The 26,222-nt window shown below is 37.4% G+C and overlaps 1 protein-coding gene across 1 annotated transcript in view; it reads left to right on the top strand.

The window, feature by feature from the left end:
* Positions 1 to 26,222, top strand: part of LOC150089672 (transmembrane anterior posterior transformation protein 1 homolog) — a 309,390-nt gene that overhangs the window by 236,545 nt on the left and 46,623 nt on the right. Inside the window, exon 10 of the mRNA XM_090389591.1 lies at positions 12,529 to 12,638. Coding sequence (XP_090245717.1) covers positions 12,529 to 12,638 — 110 coding nt within the window. The remainder of the gene's footprint in view (positions 1 to 12,528; positions 12,639 to 26,222) is intronic.

Here is a 26,222-nt window from a genome sequence, read left to right as displayed (position 1 = left end):
ATATAAATTGGATATTAATTTTAAGCAAATATGTTATCTTAATTTTTGAGATATAATAGTTAACTCACAAGGGAATGGATTATCAGCAATACGGGATGTATAATTTCCTTTAACTTTAAAATGTGTTTTGTATTTACTACACACAGTGATTTTTTTTTTTTTTTTTTTTTAACCAAGAATAATACTGGGGAAATTTATTGCAATTTTGTTTGCAGGGTGATCCAAATCCCAAAGATTTACATATTTCTTTGGATTGAAGTGGGCTGGTCTGTTGTTAATATTCTTGCCACTGTTTTTCAGAAATATTTCCAAAAAATAAAAATAAAGTAATAATAATAATATGTATCAAGCAGTGATAGAGAATGAAGAGCCATGATAACTGTTTGACCAATCTATGAAATGCTTTTAATTTTAATGCCTAATTTTAAAGAATTTTGTACTGCAAATGTTTGTCTAGTCCTGCCTTGAATTTATTTTAGCTGTCAACTTCTATGACAGATTAAACCCCCAGATGCTCACATCTGGTGCATATGGGCTTGGCACACCCAGGGTCCTGAGCTAGATATCGTCATTCTTCTCTTTCTTGGTGATTCCCTTCTATTTCTGACTCTCTCTCTCTCAGGGGTAGCTGAGAAATTTTTTTTTTTTTTGTTTTTGGCTGGTGCAGCAAAAGCCTCAGGCTTCCTTGCACCATATCACTAATTATAATAATAAAGGCGAATTTCTGCACATCTATTCCACAACTGTCTTTCCTGAATTTGAATTTATGTCCTCTCAGGCAATTAATCAAGGCAAGAGGAAGAATCTCATCAGCACTGAGATTCCTCAAACCATTCAAGGTCGTATACACCTCAATCAGATCACCTAGCAGGTGCCTAGTCTCCAGACACTGCAACTTGCAGAACTTAAGCCCTTCTTCGTACAAGCAACCCTTTGTTCCATTCACCAATATTGTTGACCTTCTCTGTACTCATTCTAGAAACTCTACATCCTTCCTAAAATGAGGCCTCCAGACCTGTATAAAGTACTCAAGGGGTGGCCTGACAATTTCCTTATACAAGGGTATTGTCGGGCCACCCACAGGTACCACCCTGAGCGTAGCACTACACAGTTAATACATTACGCTGGGGTTACTGCACCCCATATGCAGTACTTTACATTTGTTAATGTTAAACTTCAGTTGCCACCTCTCAGCCCATCTGCTCAACTTTTCTAGATCCTGTTGCAGTAGCATACTGTAATTACTCTCATTAACATCCCTGCCCACCTTCGTATCATCTGCAAACTTATTAAGCTTGATACACCTTAATCAATATCATTAATAAATGCAGAAAATAACAATGGACCCAGCACCAAACCCTGGGGGATTCCACTAATAACATTAGTCCACAAAGAGCAGTGTCCATTGATTACCACTCTTGTCTTGTGGCCTAATTTGCCCTTAACGCTGTTGTTATTATTTGGTTTTTAGGAGCATTAGCAACTAAGGCCATATTGCTCCGGGATATGCGGTGGTCATTCCCTAACCTTTCTGCATCCTCCGTATTTGGTGGTCACGGGCTCAAACCCCAGTCTAATCAAGAAGCGTGTGCTACGCAGTACTGCTCCTGCACACCTGGCTATGGAGGCGCCTGCCCTTAACGCCATACTGCTCCAATTTGTACAGTAGTCTTCCATGTACAGCATTATCAAAAGCTTTCCTAAAATCCATATATGTGATATCAAAATTATTTTTTTTGCCTCCAGTTACTTTGTTACTGACTGTTTCATCAAATAGTCCGTAGTTTACTATTTTGCAACCAGAAAATTATCGAGTTATGCAAATCCATTTAAATTGATTCTACGAATTTTTGGACCCTAAGAACGTTTCCATGTATTTTATTTCTTGTTCCTGAATTTGATAACAGTAAAGCATATTAAGTGCCTCATCCATAAAAAGCAAAATTCTTCCTGACACACTAAACATTTATGTATAATTTTAATTTAACACAAAAAATAATAAAATGATAAAATTGAATATACATAAAAATTTTTCACCAGCGTATTCTGCATTCCTCATTAAACAATTTAGAACTACCACTTTGAACCTGAATGAGGGTGTTTACCAGAAGCAACAATTGATGATGCTACTAAGCGATTGTCAGATTTTAATGGAATGTAAAGAAAGCATTATTATTCATGTGGGGAATAACAGTTTTAAATGAACACAACGTTGATGATTTGTTTAATAAATCTAGGACCATCCTGAAAAAATGCTGTGAGTTAGATCAAAATGTATAAGTTTCTTCAATTTTGCTCAAACAAAATAGCAGGGATGCTGAAGCCTTGTGGATTAATTCAAGACTTGAGGGACTCTGCCAGGCTTTGGGTGGGGGAATTTTTATCAGCATGACCTGAACTTGGAGCTAGAAGGAATATGTTTTGTAGGGACATTATTCATTTGAACAAAGGTGGTGCAATGGTTTTGCCATTATCATTGAAGATACCTTAAGGGTTCTGCAAAACTGCCCTTTGGAGGGGGGAGAGAGAGAAGGATAATGTAGACACGTGTTTATCTAATGATATGGGTCGAAATAATGCTTGCATACACCTTAGGAGTTCTTGTTTCTTGCTGCATTATCAACTGGATAGTTACTCGTGTGAGCAGGGAAGCACATTTGTAATTTCTTATCTACTTTTTCTTTTCTGTTTTGGGTTGGTACAGCAGAAGCATACAGCTTCCTTGCACTGTATAAATCAGAGTTTCCCAAACTTTTTTAGTCACGACATATTACACCATATCACAACATATTCATGGAACACTTACGAAACACAAGTTTAGCGAGAGCCAAAAAACTGTTGCTAATGTTGGCAGAGATGTTTTGGGGGTGGCAACATTTCAATGAGCCGGAAAATAAATCTATGGAAATAAGCCTAAATAACTTCAAGGGATGCTTCCAGTAATAAACTGTAGGTGAATACAAGTCTTAACTCTGTCTGCAGTAATGTTAAGAGTGCTGCCAATAAAATGGGTGAATTCGAACTCCTGGTTAGTACAATTAAAATTGATGTATTAGGGTTAACAAAAATTTAGTGCCACCCAGAAATTGAAGATGATGGTATGTATAATGTATTTAGAAAACATAGGGAAGATAGAAGGGGTGGTTCTTATAAACCTGAACATGAAAAGAATTTTTGTTGAGTCACAGGTAACCTGTGACTGCATAGAATCTGTGTGGTGTGAGTTAGTTGGAAGAAAAGGTATAACGAGAGTTGGGAATAATATACAGACCAAAGGACTATGAAGAGTATGATAAGAGTCTCTACATGGAGATGGAATTGGCAAGAAAGTGTGAATATCTCTTATTATGGGTGATTTCAATCCGACCCTAGTTGATTGGAATAAATAAGAGAGAAACTCACCGCAAGGAACAAAATTTTTAAATAAACTAGATGAATTATTATTTTTTTCAGCATGTTATAGAAAATACTAGGGGTAAGAATATTCTATTCCTCATCATCATCACTCATAAGATGACATCATAGGGCTTACAGTACAGGCCATTAGTAGTAGTAGTGGCATGTGATGCAAGAAAGCAAGTGTATGAGCTTAAGCATCAGCCAAAAAAAAAAAAAAAAAAAAATCACACCATTCCCTCCAAATGCCTGCCCAGTTCCTCCTTAAATTTATTCAACCTATCAACTTCCATGACAGATGGAAGTTTGTTCCAGCAATTAACCACCCCGAAAGGCAAATTTCCGCACATCTATTCTACATCTGTCTTTTCTTAATTTGAATTTATGACCCCTTAGGTTCGTAATCTGAACAAGTGGAAGGATCCCATCAGAATTCAGCGTGCTCATTCGAGGCCTTATACACCTCAATCAGATCACCGCGCAGGTGCCTAGTCTCCAGCCACTGCAATTTGCAGAACTTAAGCCTCTCTTGGTAAGAGGATCCCTTCATTCCCCTCACCAATCTTGTTGCCCTTCTCTGTAACGTACATCCTTCCTAAAATGAGGCCTCCAGACCTGTACGCAGTACTCAAGGCATGGCCTGACCATTGCCTTTTACAGAGGGACAATCACCTCCTTCTCCCTGCTAGCAAAATTCCTATATATCATTGACAAAACCCCATGACCTGCCCTGGCAGCCTGTCTGCATTGCTCAGAAAACTTCATATCTCACTGCACAATTACTTCCAGGTCTTTTTCATTTTCTACCACCTTAAGTGTAGTACCACACAGTTGGTACATTTCTCTGGGGTTACTTCTACCCATATGCAGTACTTTGCATTTGTCAAGGTTAAACTTCAGTTGCTACTTCTTAGCCCATCTGCCCAAATTATCTAGATCCTGTTGCAGTAGCACACTGCCATTACTGTTATTAACAACCCTGCCAACCTTTGTATCGTCTGCAAACTTCGAGATTAAGCCTGATATACCTTCATCAGTATCATTTATAAATATACAAAACAACAGTGGACCCAACACCGAACCCTGTGGGACTCCACTAATAACATTAGGAATGGTCAGAAAAATGACAACTGTGCTTTAATCCAACAAAGTGTAAGGTATTACACCTGGGAAACAGTAATCCCAAAAAAACATATTCACTTGGTGGAGTTCAACTAAACCCAGTACTGGAGGAAAGCGACTTGGGTGTTACGATACGGTCAGACATGAAATTCTCTGAGCATTGTAAACAGGTTGCAAGGAAGGCCCATGGTGTCCTATCGATGATCTATCGAACTTTTGCAAGTAGAGATAGGGACGTGATAATCCCATTATATAAGGCTTATGTTAGACCACACTTGGAATACTGTGTTCAAGTATGGAGACCGCACCTAAAGAAAGACATCGAGCTTCTTGAAAGGGTGCACAGAAGGGTAACTCGCCTGGTGAGATCGGCAAAAGGGCGTCCTTATGAAGAAAGACTTCGAATATGTGGGTTGCAGAGTTTGTAAACTAGACACCTTAGAGGAGATTTGATTGAGGTGTTTAAGGCTCTGAGAGGCATCAGTAAAATGAATGAGGACAAAATTTTCAAGATTATAAATGATGCTAGAACTAGGGGACATAAAGTTACGGTGGGAAATGTTTAGATTGGACTGCAGGGAGTTTTATTTTAGCCAGCGAGCTATAAATTACTGGAATAAGTTGCCTTCATGGGTGGTAGAAGCCGACAGTTTGGGGAAATTCAAAGGTCATCTGGATAGTACTTTCGGGTAAGGGAAGCGCATAGGGTGATAGGTTTAATTTCCTTTTTTTTTTTTTTATTAATTATTATTATTTAGTTATTTATTTTATTTTATTTTTTGTTTTTATCATTGTTTTGTTCGGGTTTTTTTTTTTTTTTTTGGCTGGTGCAGCATAAGCCATAGGCTTTCTTGCACCATGCGGCCGTTACTAATACTATTAGTCCACGAAGAGCAGCATCCATTGATTACCACCCTCTGTCTTCTCCCACTTAACCATCCTTTTATCCATTGTAGCAACGTACCCTTAATACCATTCTGCTCCGATTTGTACAATAGTCTTCCATGCGCAAGTGTCAAAAGCTTTCCTGAAATCCAAATAGATGATATCAAAATTATTTTTTGCATCCAATTCCTTTGTAACCACATCATAATATCCTATCAAATTTGTCAGACAAGACTTTCCCTTAACAAACCCATGCTGTGTCTGAATTATTGCTGCAGTCTTGTTTAGATGATCCTGCAATGCATCTTTAACCAGTGACTGCATTATTTTACCCAGAACAGAAGTTAAACTAACTGGTCTCTAATTACTCGTGTCACCCTTCGATCCCCCTTTGTGAATTGGGGATACATTTGCACATCTCCAGTCCGTGGGAACCTCCCCTGAGTCCAATGATGCTCTCATAATTATGGCCAAGGGTTTGCTTAGTTGCTTTGCTGTCTCCTTTAATATAACTGGATAGATCCCATCCACCCCAGGTGCCTTTCTTATGTTGGTAGATAGTAATCATTCAGTCATTATTTGGAAGATGAAGAAAGATTTTGCACAGGTTTCAATTTCAGAAAAGGGAACTGTGACAGTTTAAGGTACTACATGGCATCTACAGTATTAATTGGGCAAATTGCAGAGGGGGCAATTATATTAGAATTGAAGAATATCTTTAAAGCAACAATCACAGACGCCATGAACACATACATACCATTAAGGAAATAGCACAAGGAGGATGCCGAGATGAATTAATATGGAGCTGGCCAGTCTAATAGAGCAGAAAAAGATAGCATTGGAAAGTTAAAGAGCGATGAAAAGTACTGAACACCAACAGCAGCTCAAGTTGATCTGCAATAGTACCACGGATAAGTTTGGGGAGGCCAAAGCTGAGTATGAGAGTGCACTAACTAAGAGAACAGAGGATCGGAACAATGAATTTATCATGTATATGAATACAAAGAAGAAGAAAATGAACCAGATCACACCTTGGTATACTGGGTTTAGGAAAGTCTTAAATAATTCAACTGACATTGCTAATGAATCAAATAGGTACTTCACATAGTTTTTTACTAATGACAGACCATGCTGTGGAGGGGCTGTGTGAGGGAGGCTGAGTCATATGAAATTAGTGATTTCAAAATTCAGATGACTGTTTATTAGAAAAACTTTTGAGCTTAAAGAAAAGTAAGGCTCCTGGAGTTGGATGAATATGCACATGTACCCAGTCATTTTGAGTGGGGCAGCCAGAGAGTGTATTGCACCATTAATGTTAGTTATGAGGGCATCATTAGGCTCGGAAGAGATTCCTTTGGATTGCAAAGTTTTGCAAAGTGCCAACATATTGCCAGTAAATAAGGGTGATTCTAAATGTTAAGTCAGTAACTATAGACCAGTTAGTCTGATATCAATGGGAGGGAAAATCTTAGAGGCAATGCTTATGCAATCCAAGGATATTTAGATAGAAATGGCATTCCAAACAGTATGTAACACTTTCAACATAGTTTATTTGGATACAGTGCAAGGAAGCATGCAGCTTCCTTGTACTGTATAGATCAGTGTTTCCTTAACTTTTTTAGTCATGGAACACTTTTCATCTCACAACATATTCACAGAACACTTATGAAACACAAGTTTAGCGAGAGCCAAAGAACTGTTGCAAATATTTTATTACAAATGACGCACTGTGCATCAGGAGCATCTTTATTTCCAACACATGAAAAGCCAAAATTCAATTGAGTGTCATTATACTTTCGTTTTGGTCTTTTATTAGTTGATTCCTGTTTTTTCACTTCGTATTTCTGGGGAACAAAAGGCTGCAATTGTTCATCCTCACTTTGAAGTGTGACAATAATGTGTTCGTTTTCATCGACCACAGTTGCACTACTAGAAGTACTTTGCTTCTCGTTTTAAAATTCCTTTTTTCAACCACAAATCTATGGTCACATATTTTAGTAATAATATTTCGAAATACTAATAATTATCAAAAAAAATTTATACAAGATAGCAAGTTTAGTTATTATATTGGTTTGCTTTCTCCTCTCCTTCAACCCATGTACACCAGGCTAAATCACATACGAATGGCATACTAGATCACCACATTCTATTTGATTATTAGTTTATTCCAGTATATTAATAACCGAAAAAAAATTATGTTAAATATTATAATGATGCAAAAGTGGTGTATGCTACAAATATGCAAAATTTATTTATTTTATTTTTTTAATTATTAATTACGATCTTTCGCGGAACACAGGTTGAGAAATGCTGGTATAGATAATACTAAAACAAACCAATCAATAGTGCTTTGTTTATGATAAATACACTGTTCAGCTTTTCTAGGCACTTTATTTTCATAAATTTGATCACCAGATCTTTATCTTTTGGTTCCTTAAGAGAAATCGTATAAATTAACAACCCTCACACATTATAAGAATTAAAAACCAACATCAAACAAAAAATTTCAAACTGTTTAAATGCGAGGCCAAGTCTCAATTGGTTGAATTCAAATATTTATTGTAGTCTCTATTATAATTATGTTTATAATAAATAAATAAATTAAATTTTCTGTTTATACTCCGGCACGACAACCAAGTCAGTAGAGTTTACAATAAATCGTCAATACAAATATTTATCGTATTTAGTAGTCACGGGCTTGAACCCCGGTCACTCAAGGAACGCGTGCTATGCACTCTCGCTCCTGACCACTCGGCTACATCAGGCCTAAATAATCATTGAAGTAAACTAAAAATATACTATAAACCATTTCTTTTGAATCACCCTATACAAGTTGTCGATCTAATGGGATGGTCACATATGAATTTTCTCTATACTAAAATAATGGCATAATGAAACTTCTAATCATCCCAGTCTTGTATTGTGTGGAAATTTTCATTAATTTTTCATAAGTCTCGTGATAAGGACCTTTTACTTAGTGCTCTTAAGAGAAAACCGATTTTATATGATATAAATATGTGACTGCTAATATCGAAGTTTGTTCTGATATTCATATGCATCTAAATGACTGTTGGACTTTCCTTGTTAATATTTTGTATTACAGTATCCTATTTTTATTTCATGTCTAACTGATAAGGTTTGATATTAGATAATTATGACTGATTTTGATATTTGTTATTGCATTAATCTCATACACAAATACAGTTCCAGTCAGGAGTTGTATTTAGTTATCATATGATTCAGACAAAATTAATCTATTTGCAACCTCCTTATATCCATTTATCTGTGAATTTTTCACCCATCTGGGATCTCAGCCATAGTCTTTTTTCACATCCTCATAATCTAATCTAATTGATACATCATAGATCTCACAACATTGCCTTTATTATTCATCACATCTAAACTTCTGCCATTTTCACTAGCCGTGGATGATACTCTAAAGCAGTGTTTCTCAAACTGTGTTCCGTGAGATGCGAACAAGTGTTCCACAAAAAAATCGTAATTAATAATGAAAAAAAATAATAATAATAATAAATTTTGCATATTTGTAGCGTACACCACTTTTGTATTATTATAATACTTAACTTTTTTTTTTTTTTTTTTTTTTTGTTATTAATATACTAGGATAGACTAATAATCAAATAGATAGCAGAGCACTTTGTTTTGGCTGGCTTTGCATAGAGAAATATGCGTAGCCGTAATGACACCTACAAAAAAAAATAGCAATGTGGTGATCTAGTATGCCATTCGTATGCGATTTAGCCTGGAGTACACAGGTTGAAGTGAGGAAGAAGCGATCTGATATAACTAAACTCACTTCCTTGTATAAATTTTTTTATTTTTTTTTGATAATTATTAGTATTTCGAAATACAGCATTAATTATTATTAAAATATGTGATCATGGATTTGTGGTTGAAAAAGTAACTTTAATACGAGAAGCAAAGTACTTCTAGTAGTGCAACTGTGGTCGATGAAAACAAACACAATATTGTCACACTTCAAAGTGAGGATGAACAATCGCAGTCTTTTGTTCCCCAAAAATCCAAAGTGAAAAAAACAGGAACCAACTAATAAAAGATCAAAACGAAAGTATAATGACAGTTATTTGAATTTCAGCTTCACATGTGTTGGAAATAAAGATGCTCCTGATGCACAGTGCGTTGTATGTAATAAAATATTAGCAAACAGTTCTTTGGCTCCCGCTAAACTTGTGTTTCTTAAGTGTTCCGTGAATACATTGTAAGTTGAAATGTGTTCCATGAATATGTTGTGAGATGAAAAGTGTTCCATGACTAAAAAAGTTTGGGAAACACTGCTCTAAAGTCATTTGTGTTTTGGGCTTCTAGTTTTTTAGTATCATATTGTTTGAAGAGCAAACCAATTTTGGATGTGTACACCTTCTCCTAAGAAATGTTTTTAAGTTGTTTATGTTATTGTCACTCTTTAAACACATCACATTTTCAACTATACATTTTTAGAGGTAAGTTTTGGCTATATACATTGAGGTGGTTTGCATTAGCAACACCTTCCTAATACCTCATGAAGCCACCTTTTGCCCGTAATACAGCCTGTATGCATCTTGACATGGACTCCATAAGGTAGGCGCCTCCGTAGCCAGGTGGGAAGGAGCAGCAGTGCGTCACACATGCTTCTTGATTAGACCGGGGTTCGAGCCTGTCACCACCAAATAGGGAGGATGCGGAAAGGTCAGGGAATGATCACCGCATATCCCGGAGCAATATGGCCTTAGTTCCTAATGCTCCTAAAAACAAACAAACAAACTCCATAAGGTGTTGCAGGGTGTCCTGTGGTAATCCTACTTATGCATTGCATTGTGTGGCCAGTAATGCGCAGCGTTGTCGGGGGTGTGTGACAGTAGCATCAGATGTCCTTTTCCAGTAGGTCCCAGACATGTTCAATTGGGCTGTATTAGGCGAGTTGGGCGGCCATGGGATGTCATGTTCCTGAAATCAATTAGTAATCTGCTGGGTCTTGTAGTGTGGTTTTATAAATAAATAAAATAAAATCTTTATTGCATTGAAATAATATTGCCAATAGCCAGGGGTTTTACATTTGGTGCATTGGCTTTTCAATAGAAACTGGAGTTGTCTGGATACACTCATCACGAATTGCTGTTTTTGCTAAGTGATGATAGATAAGCATTCCCATCAATCCATTGGTTAACCATGATCAGAAGACCCAAGGCATGCCACAAAAACATTCCCCAAACCATAATACCACTGCCTCCACCTGCCAAACACCAGGTGCCATAGCCTCGTATTGCATTTCTCCAAATGCAGATGCATTCATCAGTATCATAGAGTTAGAAATTGAATTCATCAGACCAGGCAACAGATTTCCACGTCGGTGGCACCCAGTGTTGGTGCTAACATGTCCATGCAAGACACTGTTTCTTGGTAAGCATGGGTACATGCAACAGCTGTAAACTGCCATACCCTATATGAGACCAGGAATATCTGATACTAACTGAAAAAGATACTTATAGTGCCTTCATTCAATATGCGCAAGACCTCTTCACAAGAAGGCGGACTCTCCCGCATCCACCACCACCACAACAACCATGAAATGATATGTGGACCTCCTTCGGACAGGACACAGCCTCACGAGTGACTTTCTATTCAGCTGAATTCCAACCAGCCCAATGAGACCGCAGAGTTTTCTGCATATGCCAGCCATAATGGCAATTGGTGCCGGCGCTCTTGCTGGACCCATCTTTCTTTCTCCCTCCCTCGGCGGTAGGGGAGGAGACAGGAGGTTTTCCCTCCTGCCTTCTCCCCTACTCGCCAACCCAGATTTCCTCCTGGTGGGGCATGGACATACCCCACTGACTTATAATGGGGGCACCTCCTCTATCGACCCCATTTCTTCTGTCTTTCTCCCCCCAGTCTTCAGTCTCCTCTCCCTCTCTACCTGCTCGCCAGCGTATATCCCACAGGTCAAAATTTAATAGCTCCAAATTAAGTTCGCTCACATTTCGGTCTTTCAATCTAGCGATCAACCCACGCAAACTTTTTTTTTTTTTTTTTTTTTTTTTTAAGGTCCTTGCCACTGAAATCTCAGGAAACTAGGTGGCAGGGCCTGCCAGAGTAAATAACTGTAATACTAGTGTACCTGGTCTGCCTCCACGGGGCGAAGTGTGGGCAACGTCAGGCCTCAGCTGGGGTCCGGCGGCTAAATGGCCAGAAGAACAACGGTACACAACATCACACACACACACACACCTCAAGATCCATATACTTTTAAATCTCTGGCCTTTACAGTGAACTGTATCACACCACAATGTAAACTACGCGGAGATGGGGGAAACCCCTGGTGCCGTTTGACCCTAAACACACTTTACACTTCACTTTACACCCTATATGAGCTAATATCTGGTACATAGTCCATTTGGATATTGGTCTTCCTATTCCTATGTACTGGCTGGTAAGCTGGGCCACTGTGCTGCGTCGGTTCTGTGTTACAAAACACACAGTGCTCACCATGGGCATCGACCACATGTGGTTGTCCCAGCAATGACCTTTGGCTGGTTGTTTGACCACTGTTGCACAAACCATAGCAGACTCGTGACACCACGGAACAGGAGAGCACCTATGTTGGTTGTTGTGGGGATACGGGCACCTGCACATATCTTGAGAGCAGCCAACATGTTGAACTGCTCCTGTCGAGATACTGGCAGCACATGCACATCTTGCCCCACAATCATTCCACATGTCAGAAAAATCTCAGTGCCGATCCATTCTTCCTTCCTTGCAGACACTCAAAAACTGATCACAATGTGCAACTGCAATCCTATATTGGCCGTTCCTGACCTTGAGCCTTCAAGCATCGCAGACCAGTCCATTCCTACACAAGGGGACTGTTATTAATGCAAAGCCAACTCAGTGTAGTGTGTAGTTTTGTTATATAAATTACTTCAGTAAGGTGATAAAGAAATTTTTTCATTGCTGTAATGGTTTAACTTTCTATGCAAAGTCTATAGTAATTAGTAAACCGTTATAATGTAGAAATCTAGTAATGCTTAAGTGAAAAATATTTAATATAATGCTTTCTTTGTTTATATGTTTTATGTGTGCCTTTGTAATTTAACTTTTTATAAATTTCAGAACACTTTTGGGTTCTTATTCCTGACTGTATTATGGTATTGGTTGCAGAGGTGTTAGTTGACTGGGTAAAGCATGCTTTTATCACAAGATTTAATGAAATTTCTTGTGAGGTAAGAATCTATAGTATTATATGAATAACCTCTCTCTTTATGGCAGTTTAGATTATTTGATCTTCCAATTTTTATCTGAACAGATGCTTCCTTCACTTTATTTCTGTCTTCTAACAGTGCTCCCTTTAACTAAACAGATTTTGTGTTGTCATTTGAGGTCCTTAATAGACTGTATTGAACACATTTTATAGTTTGATAAAATGTTGGCACTTTGATAGTCAGAATAATGTTTATTATTATTCGGAATAATAATATTTATTAATATTTATTCTACAACTTGTAAAAATTCTCTGAAAGATACATAATAGGAAATAGTACAAATGATCCTAAATGTAGGACATGGGTTGGATCTTACAAATTTGAAAACACTTGCTCAAAAATAAATATACCATCTATACTGCTCAACAAAATTAACAGAACACAGAAAACGTGGGTGACTCGTGCAGCTTGTGATGAAGTGAGACAAAATTTGGTATGGTGGTGAACTAAAGAATAACAATGAAATGAGGAGACAGCGAGAAACTTCGTACAGCTATAAGAGACAATTATAGGGGTTGTATAAGAATTACCAGAAAGATCACATTACAGAAGTCGATACAAGATACTTAAAAATATGGTCACATGACAGCAGTGCACCATGCTCGATATAAGGGTGTCTATAAGATTCTGTCACAACAAATCCCATTCTTCAACCAGTGCGCAGTGCCTTTAGCCAGCGGGTAGTTAATTGCTGGAACAAACTTCCATGTATCATGTAAATTGATAGCTTAAATAAATTCAAGGAGCAACTGGACAAACTTTTAGAGGTAATGGATGTGTGAAATTGTTTTTTTTTTTTTTTTTTTGCTGATGCTACATAAGCTCATATGCTTGCTTTCTTGCATCACATGCCTCTATTACTATTGCCTTAGCTCACCAAACGACTAAAGAGTTGGCTGTCAACATGCAATGTGACACCAATGGGCGTACCACACATCTTTGATCTGATTTAAGTCTGGTGATCATGCTGGCCACAGCAGATGTTGGATATCTTCAGTTTCAAGGTATTCCTCCACCACTTGAGCTCTATGTGCAGTGGCATTGTCGTGTATGAAAAGAAAATCTGGGCCAGTCATATCCCCAAAAAGTCGCACATAAGAGTTCAAGGATCTGTTCTCAGTACCTCTAGTGCCTCCGCCATAAGTGTTCCTTTTTCTGATGTTGGAGGGATGGCACTGCATTCCTTGCTATCTCCAGATGAAATAACATATAGAATCTGTTTGTAGGCTAAAACGGGACTCACTAGAGAACAGAACTGTACCCCATTTGTCAGGGCTCTAAGTCACATATTCATGGCACTGGTTTCGGCAAGCTCTGCAGTGATTTGGGATTAATGGGATTCAACGTATTTGTGTGTTTGTATGGCGGTCTCCAAGGTTTTCCCTATAACCGCTGATGCAACTGACAAGGTCGGCAAGTGTGTGTGTACGTGTAGGTGTGTTTAGTGTGAGTAAGTTCTGTTGAGTGCTGGCATTTTGCAGCCAGGGGACACCTAGTTCCTTGACTCCCATCCCAAGCCAGCCAGGCTGGCTTGGGATGGCAGCCAGGTTCTACCACCAGAAAAAGACACTTACTAGGGCTATCAGGCAAGCCTGGGAGCCCCATGATATTTAAGGAAAGGAAGTGGGATATACAGAGGGAATAGTGTAGGTAATGAAGGGGAGGAAAGTGGATAGAAAGCAAGGAGATGAAAGAAGGCATCCCCTGAAAATGAAGAAACAAGAATAACAGATTATAGAATTTAGGTCACCAGTGGAATATGTTACTGCCCAACAAAACAAACATAAAACTAATCAAAATACAGCTCAATCAATTAATAAGTTTACTCCATAACTCAATTAAAATTTAGATGTAAACAAACTCTCAACTATAAATGAATGAGATATCACCTAGTAACTAATTTAACACAAGTTACCAATCATTATACAAAATACAACTGTCAACCTGAACTTATTTACAACATAATTTGTAGTTATGCATATGTACAGTTGTCAGTCGGCCAGTTTTAATGAAGTTTAAACCAAAACTTCAAGAACAGCAAATTCAAGCTAACAATTTGTTGGCAGAGCCAATCAGCAGATTCAGCAATACAACACTGGAGCCCCCATTTATCAACTTGTTCAAACAAGAAGGCTGAACATTTACACAGAGAACTTGATTGAGAAATAAATGATTTTATATATATATATATATATATATATATATATATATATATACACAGTAAACCCCCCGCTATTCGCAGGGGTTACGTTCCTGAGAAATGTCGCGAATACTGAGTTATGGCTCCCATAGTAATAAAGGGCTTCCATTCCAAAGTATGAAATATATAAGAAAAACTAGTCTAAAATTTTGTCTATTTATGTATTATATGTACCTTCATAATATGACTATGTACATAGACAGTACATAGTGAAATGCAAGCATATGGCATCGAAATGAAAATAATAAACAATTTAATATTAAATGTAATATTTATTAGAAATTTCAAACAAATCTTTCAAACCAGTACCTTTGCTAGCAAAAAAAAACTTATCCCGCCAGTGCTATCACCAGTTTCGCTAAAGTGTTGATAAAGGAGTTTTGCCTTTTCACGAATGATGAGTGAACTTAACGGAATTTTATTTTGAGTTCAATCTTCTATCCACAGATTTAAAGCGTTTTCCATTTTTTCTAATTTAACATCACGAGTTACAGAGCAAATTTTGGAAGCAATTAGCACGTTTTCCCGGACACTACAGCGGATTTTTTCTTCCGATTTTTTGATTGATTGTACCGTTGACTCATTGATTTTATAATGTTTTACCACTGAGGAGACACATTCACCATTAGAAATTTTGTCTAATAACTCAATTTTATTCGCTAATGTCATCACCTTCTTTGATATTTTCACATTTCTCTTGTTATTCGTAGACATATTTTTGTACGGGTTAGAAAGAACTTGTCCACAATAAAGTCACTTTCGTCCGTTAACACACTTGAAAAAGTCTGTTTTACATTGCAAAACGGTAGATTTATCACTTTTGTAAGCATATCAATTTATAAATTGATAAATTTATTCAATTTATAAGCATATAAATTAAAAGCAAACGACGAAAACTTCCATTACAAGCGCATAACACATGCTGAACAAGGATTAGCGAAAAACATCCACGCTCGCGATTTTGTCACCCCTCTTCCCCCCCACCCACTGAGCGCTGTTTTGACCGGGAAAGATAATTTTACCCACGCCCATGTTTTTTATGGCGGATAATATTCACAATGCTTTAAAATTCACATTTTTTTAGGTTTCATTTTATATTAAATCAGCGATTGCGAATACGCAAAACTGCGAATACAGATACCGCGAATAGCAGGGGTTTACTGTGTATATATATATATATATATATATATATATTTTTTTTTTTTTTCCAATTTAACCTTTATAATTATTAAGTGTGACCAGTACCATTAAAATAAACAATGTTATTGTAATAATTTAATTCTGCTGACAACTTGCCAGCAACATCCTCAATCAAACACTGAGGAGAAACTGTTATAACATTTTACAATTCCATAGTACAACCGGGGGCAAACCATGCACTAAAAACAAGATAATCAAGTATCTATCAGCTTATATTTACAAGACACTAGCAATGTTCTCAAACCAAAAAGCAGTCTTTAACCTATTGTACAGTCTACCTGATGGTAACAAGCCCTCACCACAATCCTGACATTATTGTGAAACAATCTTCAGTCTCAGTGATCAACACTCATTCTCTTTCTCCTTTTAAATACATAGTCCACGAAATCAGATGTTACAACACAAAGTTTTCCTTGGAGTCAACCAAATTCGAAAAGTTTTCCTCATCATAGACATTTGTCAATAACTGCAACTCATTTCTATGTCTAAATAATAGTGACATGCAAATATTATGTGCTCCACTGTCTCTGGACCCCAACATTTACACAAGGGGGGGGGAGCTAGACCGAAGACAAACAACTTAGAGTTCAAGTTGCTATGACCAGTAATTAAGAAGGATGGACTTAATCCTATGTTAAGCCAAGTCATTTTCTGTTCAGAAAATTCTGATATGTTAGGAAAGAATTTGTCTTCCAAGTTCAGCAACAGACCAGTGCAATTGCCAGTCTGTGACAAACTCATTCCTAATTCTAATATTATCTTCTTTAGCTGGAACATCTAAGTTTAAAGAGAAATTTTCAACTACAGTAGGCAAAGCCTTGTGCCTATAGAATTGTAGGTAATGAAACATCACTTCATAGTGTATTGGAAGTTTTCCACTAATTGCCTGCATTGCAAGAGTCGAAACAGCTCTGCAGTTATGAGATATAGCTAAGAGAAAAAAAACTGCTGAGCCTGTGATAAATATTTCTTAATACTACAGTTGTTGACCCGATAACCCCAAGCACCAGCTGCATAACAAATAACCGGTATAAATAAGCACTTATAATATGATTTTAACGTTGCTGGTTTAATACTTCAAACCATCTTGGTAATTCTAATGATTTTCGCAGTGAGAACTTTGATTTTCTGAACTAAGTATTTAACATGGGGAATAAAACTAAACCTATCGTCAATAATAATACCTAAGTATTTGTAATTTCTAACAATTTTTATGGCCTCATTATTTATTCTAAAGTGGTCTGTTAAGATTCAAGTGCCCTTTTAGTAACATTTGTTTTGTTTTTATTATTGAAATTTCCAATTTATGAACAATACACCATTCATTAAGGTTACATAAGACGTCATTAGCCCACTCCTCCAGCTCAGGCCTAGCATTACCAAGGATTAGCACTACCAAATCATCAGTGTACATGACTTTCGCAATTTTCTCTTGTTGAATAGCGTGCAACCATCACAGACCACATTCCAACACACAGGCCCAGAACAGATCCCTGAGGGCAGCCCCTTAATAACAGCACGCCTAATCATGCAAGAGCCAGAGGAAACGGTAACGGAACCATCCTGAAAGTAACTTGAAATAAGTCTATAAAGCAGTGCTGAGACCCTGGCCTCCCAGAACTTCACCAGGATGCTTTGCCACCATAAGGTGTCAAAGGCCCCAAGTCCACAAAGAGACCGAGGGCATACTTAGTATGAGCAGACTACATAGTATCCATCACAAGTTTAATGGCATCTACTTTTGATTTTCCCTTTGAAAATCCAAACTGTGTAGAGGCCTGAAAGTTCCAATTTTGATAGTAATCTACTGACCCATAAGTTTTCTAGGACTTTCCCTAGGATAGGGAGCAACACTATAGGGCGATAAAGGCTGATTTATAGGTTTCTATGAACTTTCAATCAGAATCTTCAAATTTGCTTGCTTCCACGAACAAGACACATATTAAATTTTAGGCTTGATGTAGCCAAGTGGTCAGGAGCGAAAGTGCATAGCACACGTTCCTTGAGTGGACCAGGGTTCAAGCCCGTGACTACTAAATACGATAAATATTTGTATTGACAATTTATTGTAAACTCTACTAACTTGGTTGTCGTGCCGGAGCATAAATAGAAAATTTAAGTAAAGTAGTTATTAATTGCGGTGTAACTTTCCAAGTTCTTTTAAGAATGATCACTTCTAAAAGGTCCCAACCAGGACATTTCCCATCCTTCATGGAATTTATAGCATTGGATATTTCCCGTTGAGAGAACAATTCTTCTTCAACAAGACTTGAGTAAGTTAGATGTTCCATACGTCAATTTGATTGTGCAGTACATTCTGGCACTGTAATATCTTGTTGAATTATACCATCCAAGATTTCATTCATTGATTCTGACCATGACAAAGTTTCATGGCCATCAGGAGACAAAATTGAACAGAAGCTTTCACTGGGGTGTATCTTGTCTGTAACTAATTTATACACAACCCCCTAAGGATCTTCTTTGATAGTTGTATTCACCATTTGCTCCCAGGCAGCCTTTTTCTCACGATAAATTTGGTTAAAGTAATTCCATTTGGCTTGTTTATAAATATCCTAAAGGTTCCACCTCTTCCCTGGACCTATTGTTTCTCTTTACCCATTGGAAGCTGCACTTGGCAGTTTAAGTTATTTCACAAGGTTGTTAAAATCTGGGTCCACTGGGGCACATTTTTTCTTCTTAGCTTTTTCCTAAAAGTGTTATTACATACTCTTTCGATCACTTCCTGCACAGCCTCCACCTGAGAAGCAGCTGGCAATTGACCAATATAATTAAGATTATCAGCCATGGTAGCATCTCGTGGTTTTAAATCAAAGTCGGTCCAATTTGCCCTTTGGGTTTTGTATCATGGAAAATTGTATGAATTCCTGTTGGCTCTGTGGGCAAGATTAAAAACTACTTGAAATGTTATAGCATTATGATCACTTGCACTCCATGAAGATTGCACTTTCCAGTTTCTGATGCCATTACCCAGTGTTGTGTTTATGACTGTAATGTCAATAAATGATTGCCCATTTGTCGAAGCAAATGTAGGGGGGGGATGGCCAACTGTATTACACAGCATCAAGTTATTGTTAACTATGAATTCTTTCAATAGTTCTCCCTTGGAATCAGTATTGAAGCTATTTCACAAAGTAGAAGAAGTGTTGGTATCCATGCATATAACGACACGCTTTCCCATAAGTCTATGTAATCCATTCTCAAGATAATTCAGAAACTGCTCAATAGGTTGATGATGTTGGCTGCATTGAAAGTATATGAAAATGAAATATACCTGCCCAAAGGAACCCTCTAGGCAGGCACATGCCACACGAATGGAGCATAATCCTGCAATATTTGGGTCCACAACTACCAGAGCTGTCCAAACTCTAGTAGTTGCATGGCCCCCCATGTCCAATAATTTCTGTCTGACTGAATTCTTTTTGATGCAAAAGGCAGACCTTTAGCAGCACCCCTGTAAGAGTACACCCCCTGTAAAGCTAATATTTTTATATTGTGATCAGCAATTATTTTGGGAGATCCTTTGACATCGAAACAGATCGCTGACAATTCAACTGAAGTACTTTAAGTGATTCACTAATACTGTTATTTTTGTAATTTGTATTATTCATAATTTGTTCTTGCTTTGGTTATTTCTTGTGCTCAAATGTACTCAGTGCAGTTATTGATGCGGCATGAATGATTTGAATTCTTTTTACGCAATCTGCAAACTGCCAGAGAGTCTTTCTTAGGGCATGCATCGATTTTGATGACCTTGGTCACCACAGTGACCGTAGGTATTTTCCATCTGTTGGCAGAATCAGGCAGAATGGCCGTACCCAAGGCATTTGAAACATCTGGAGGCAATGACAATCTTTGACTGCATTGCAGACCATCCTGTGTAAGCACGACCAGGATTTAATAAAATCTTCCTAACGTTAGGAGACTGTTTCAAAAATCAAATGACATTGTTCTTATTTTTAGATTTAATCCTAAATCTCTCCTTTACTGACTTTTTGAATTCATCTTCCTCAATGTTGTATTCACTTAAGTTCTTTTCAAGCAGATCATCAAAGAATTCTTTGTGAAAGCTTATGAAATTTGACTGCCTGTGCTTTTAAAATTACCCCATTTATCGGTACCTTCACTACACTTCTGTAGAAACCACTTGTATAAGCATTGGTCCATATCACTTTTCACAAAATCTAGTTTTCTTTCTTTCTTTGGAGGCCTACTTCGTCTTCTACAGAATCTATGAATTAACACAATTTTTCTTCCACTTTCATCCAATTGCGGATCATTCCTTCTGCAATTCCACACTCACGAATACTGCATTTTGTTTCGCCACTCTTAACTCTTTCGATCACTTTTCGATCAAATTTTCTTTAACTGTATGGCTTTTTATTTTGGTGGCCATTACTTCAGTCCTACTGATTTACTAATTTTGCCATGTATTTATTTATAATTCCCTAGAATTTATCATGTTTTGAGAAAACTAAATCAAAATCAAACTGTCCAGCCTATCATAGCGCTGGAGTAAAATCACGTGATTTCTCCATTTATCACTTGTCGGTTCATATATATTTTTAACTAGTTTAGTCATTATCAGTTTTTGCTATCCTAAGTGTAACTTCTAGTTGAAGAAAGATGTCATGTGCTGTTGTTTACAAAACTTTACTTTGTAACTAACGTAATGCACTTGACAAATGGTAGCCGTATTCCCCTCCAGAGGTGGCTATTTGTAATTAGTATTTCACTGATATACTCTATTATTGCATCTCTAGGCAATGAGAAAAACTGGGTGTCTACAGTAATTAGTTCCTGATGAGTCCTGTTTATAAAAATTACTCTGTAACTGAATACTAAATATAAAAAAATAAATCGCAGCCATTGTCATTCCACTACAGCAGTGTTTCTCAAACTTTTTTGGATCACTGCCCCCCTAAAAAAAAAAAAAAAAAAAAAAAAAAGCTCTTACCAGGGCTTTTTTTTAGCCCACCAATATAAAGTGAAGCTGAAATGAATATTTGTCTGTTTGCCTCCAAAAACGTAAATGCAGCCCTGCATGTATATGTGTGAATTATAAAGAAAACTATTTACTGCAATTTATTCCTTCTTTGTAAAAAAAATTACAACTACATAAATAAAGTCAGTTATAGACACTTAAATTAAGTCATAAAAATTAAGTTAATTACTTAAATAAGTTGTGATATTAGTGGAAATAATTAATTATATTTTAATATTTAATGCGATGGAGGAGATTTATTAGCTTATCAATATTAGGTTTAATATCTGTAAGTAGAAGTCATAAATTGCCACGTTTAACAATTTCTTTGTTTTGTCAGCAATTGAGATACAGCACTGAAACCAGTTTCGACTAGATATGATGTTGGAAAAGAAATAAGTAATTTTTTTACAATTCCCCACAATGCAGGATAATGGTCAGGGATTTTCTTATGTAACCAAAATTCCTGATATGAATTTTGAAATTTTGGCTTCAGTTCAACTTCATTTTGTAACTCAATCAATTCTTCTACAAAACGTTCACCATTGTCATTATTAAAAAAGGATTTATAACCCAATCTGGAATTTTCAAATTAAGATCTTCAAACCTTTCCTGCATATCTCTGTGCAACATTTCTAGATGATTACAAAAAGTTAGTAGAGTTTCATCAACTATTTTTTTTTCTTTTTTCTCTATTTCCAACAGATTTGGAAATTGATACAATTCACATCATCCTACGTTGCGCATAAAAAGCTTTAATTTTGAAATAAATGCTGAAATTTGAGTTTTCGCCTTAATAAGAGTTACATCTTGTAAATGTAAGTTCATTGAGTTGAATCTAGTAAATAAATCTGCAAGATAAGCAATATCAGTTTTCATTTTCTTGAGGTCATTCTAAGGTCTTTGTTCCTATTTTCAAAAAACTTGACAACAGTATCAAAGAGTTCATAAAATCTGTTGAGACAGTTGCCTTTTGACAGCCACCAAACTTCGGAGTGAAGTAGCAATCGTTCAGAATCTTCACTGTTTTGATCACAAAGCTTTCGAAATATATTATCATTCAAAGAATGTGCTTTAATTTTGTTTATAGCAATAATAACAGTTTGTAGAGAATTGTGCAGTTGATCACCAAGTTTTTTTGCAACTAAATGCTGACGGTGAATGACACAATGAACAGTAATAATATTTGGCACAGCATTTTTTAAATAAGCCATAAAACCCTTGTAACGGCCAATCATTGATGGTGCTCCATCCGCCCCCTGTCGCCCCTTTCATGCCTAACGCCCTCATGGATAATTCAAATGGCCCACGGGGACGATATCGCCCAATTTGAGAAGCACTGCACTACAGGATGGAGGCCTCCTCAACAATTCATATTGAGGGAATGGACCATAATCTGCCACACTGGTCCAGCGTAGCTGGGCAGATTGACCATATTTAGCAGTTAGGGGCTTGAACCCCAGCCTACTCAAAGAGTGTGCTATTGCACTCCTGCCCCTGGACCAGTCAGCTGCTGACTGAATATATTGAAGCAAATATACAGCCAATTTTTAGCTAATTTCTCCTTCTTGGAAATACGGTAGTGGTGTGTACAGTAGATACAAGTATATACAGTATTCACTTTTTCCAGTTTCTAATATGAAATTGCTAGTTCTTTGAACATGCCACTTTTTTTAATAATTCGTTTTAGAGGACATGATCATACTTGCGGTATATCCGAAACCACGGTATGAAGAGTCATGTTATATCGAGGTTGCATTGTACTATATGTATATTAGAGGCTAGGGCAGAAATGTCTGTGTTATTGTTCAATAAGGTTTCTGCTAACATAATCATGTGATATGTAGACTTCAGTATGAGGTCAATAAAATGAGGCAAATTTTAGACTGTCATTTTCACTTTCTCTTTTCCTTCATTTTACTCACTTTTATAACATCAAAAATTTAAATTTACAGGTTGTTGTTGTTGTTATTATTTGGTTTTTAGGAGCATTAGCAACTAAGGCCATATTGCTCCGGAGATATGCGGTGGTCATTCCCTGACCTTTCCGCATCCTCCGTATTTGGTAGTCATGGGCTCGAACCCCGGTCTAATCAAGAAGCGTGTGCTACACACTGCTGCTCCTGCCCACCTGGCTACAAAGGCGCCTTAATTTATAGGAACATATGAAATGGCTCTTGCGATTTATTTGGTTATATTCATAGCAACTGTTATGTTATCAGTGAACTTGCATGATAAACACTATGCCATCTAAAGTGGAGTAACAGTACTTAAAAACACCACCTCTTTGTCCACAGTGGTGTTATTGTTATTTGGTTTTTAGGAGCATTAGCAACTAAGGCCATATTGCTCCGGGAATATGCAGTGGTCATTCCCTTGACCTTTCCGCAGCCACCGTATTTGGTGGTGATGGGCTCGAACCCCGGTCTAATCAAGAAGCGTGTGCTGCGCACTGCTGCTCCTTCTCACCTGGCTGCGAAGGCACCTCCACAGTGGTGAACAAGCAGCTACATGTCAACAGTTAAGTAAAGAAGCAGGGTACTATTTCAATGCAGGTATTGAAAGAGTGAGAAAATAAAAAGGGTTATATTATACACATAACAAAAGTGTTCTTCCCAGGACAACCTATCAAATGGGTGCACCGCCCGGTGAATTTAAGTGACCGCCTGGCTAAAATTTAAGCAATTCTCGTGGTATCGTATGATACTGCTCACTGATCTCGACCAGTATTAATCAAAACATACTATGCAATCAAGGTCAATACCACAAGAGCATATAATGTTAAATTATGCAATTAATGTTTGCTCTGGATTGCTTAAATCACATTTATAAATAACAGAAATTTTTATAATATTGGGGAGAACACAAAGTTACAGTTTCAGTCTGAAGTTTTCTTCTGCATTTCACTCAGTTGCTTATTTAGATTCAATACATTTATTCACCACTAATAAAGTTGTCTGTTTTGTGATGATGGATCATGTAGTTCCAAAACAAAAGCAGAATATTGCCTTCAAGTTTTTAGTGATAACCATATTTGCCTTCTTGATAATGTTATTATTTGATTCAGATGATATTAGTAAGTATAGGTTGACTCATTAGTACACTTAGTAATTTCTAATGAGTATAAGCACAAGTTTTGTCACTGGAGAGATGATAGCATCTTAAGACAGAAAAGCATAATTTTTTTTTTTTTTTCTATGTGAACCCCAAACAAGAGAGGTATTAGAACCTATAGTACTTGGTACCGTGCTTGGGTTGGAGGTTGAGAAGACGAAAGAAGATATTTGTTGACATTGGACTTGAACTTCTATAGATTGTAATTTTCAGGAAATATGTATGAAGGAAGGTTGTTCCAGAAAACGGCAGTTGAATGAATAAATGAGGAAGATGAAAAGTTGGTTCTGTGGGTTTGAAGTTGGACAGTAAATGGATGTTGGCTGGTGGCGGCGCATGTTCAGACTGTTTTAAAAGAGAGAGAGCGGGAATTATAGAAGCCAGTTCAGAAGAACAGTGCCCATGGAAGTATCTGTAGAAGAGGCATGCAGCAGAAACAGTACGTCTATGAGAAAGTGAGTGGAGAGACTCTGTTAGAGATGAATCATTAATTAACCTAACTGCCCTCTTCTGAATGGAATCAAGAAGCCTGAGAGAGGTTTTGGGTACACCACCCCAGATGTGGGAACAATATTCCATGGCAGGGCAGATTTTCAATTTATACAGAGTGAGCAACTGTTTGGAAGAAAAGTAATGCCGAGAGCGAAAGAGAAAACCAAGTTTTTTAGATGCAGAGGAAGCAATATTTCTAATGTACTTGTGCCAAGAGAGATTAGAAGTCAGGGTAATCCCCAAAAGAGATATATCATTTTGCCTAGAAATTGGAGTGTCACTAAAGATAAGCATAGGAGCAGAAGAATCCTTTTTGCGAGATATAAGACAAGACTGAGTTTTAGAAGGGTTGAAATCAACTAAGTTGTCTTTGCCCCACTGGAGAATTACCTGAAGATCGGCATTTAAGGAATTGGTAGCAAATTTTCGAGAAGTTGAAGCTGATTAAGCAGGACAAGGTTTCTCAAAATGGAAAGTTGAATGCAATGTGCTATCATCGGCAAAACTATGGATAGGATTTCCAGTCAATGGAAGAAGGTCATTGATATACAAGAGGAAAAGAGTGGGGGAAAGAACTGAACCTTGGGGGACACCGGCATTAGTGGAGAAGTTAGAAGACAGAGAGCCATCTACCATCACCCTCAGTGAGCAATCAGAGAGAAAACTGGATAGCCAATTACTAAACACAGTTGGCAAACCATAAGATGGAAGCTTGTTTAGAAGACCTTTATGACAAACACGATCGAAACCTTTGAGATGTCAAGAGCAACTACTTGTGTTTCACCGAACCTTTCCATTGAATTAGGCCATAAATGGGTAACTTAAGCCAGAATATCACCAGTGGATCGACACTGACGGAATCCATACTGGCGATCGCTGATCAGACGGAAGGTTTCTAGGTAGTTTAAGAGTTGGCGGTTAATTGATTTCTCCATTACTTTAGAAAGAGTAGAAGTAATTGCAATGGGACGATAATTGGATGGGAGGGATTTGTCACCCTTTTTAGGAACTGGCTGGATATGAGCAAATTTCCAAGCAGAAGGAAAAACACCTTTGGAATAAGAAAGTGAAAAAAGGCGGCAAAGAATAGGAGTAAGTTCAGGAGCACAGGTTTTGAGAACAAGTGGAGAAATACCATCAGGACCTGGAGCTTTCTTAGCATCAAGATTCATCAAAATCCTTCTGATATCCTTTTGACGGAAGACCACAGGAGGCATTGAATGAAGCGTGTTGGGAATGGTGGGAGGTGTTTTACCAAGATCATTAATACATGAGCTGGAAGAAAAATGGGATGCTAGCAGGACAGCTTTATCCTTGGCTGAAGTGGCAACAGAACCATCTGGTTTGGACAGAGGTGGGGGCAAAGATGGGCAAAAGTTGCGGCCAATAGCTTCGGCAAGAGACCAGAATGCTCGGCTACCATTAGGGCAAGAAGCAAGTTTTCTACTCTTAGCCTGTTCAAACTCTAGTTTGGACTGATTAATAACTGCTTTACAACTTTTGCGAGCTTTGGTGTAGGCAGAAAATGAAACTGAAG

Source organism: Mastigoproctus giganteus, chromosome 2 (genome assembly GCF_048544385.1).
Source record: "Mastigoproctus giganteus isolate SK-2022 chromosome 2, ASM4854438v1, whole genome shotgun sequence".
Taxonomy (NCBI): Eukaryota; Metazoa; Arthropoda; class Arachnida; order Uropygi; family Thelyphonidae; genus Mastigoproctus; species Mastigoproctus giganteus.
This window is presented reverse-complemented; position numbering and strand designations above follow the sequence as displayed.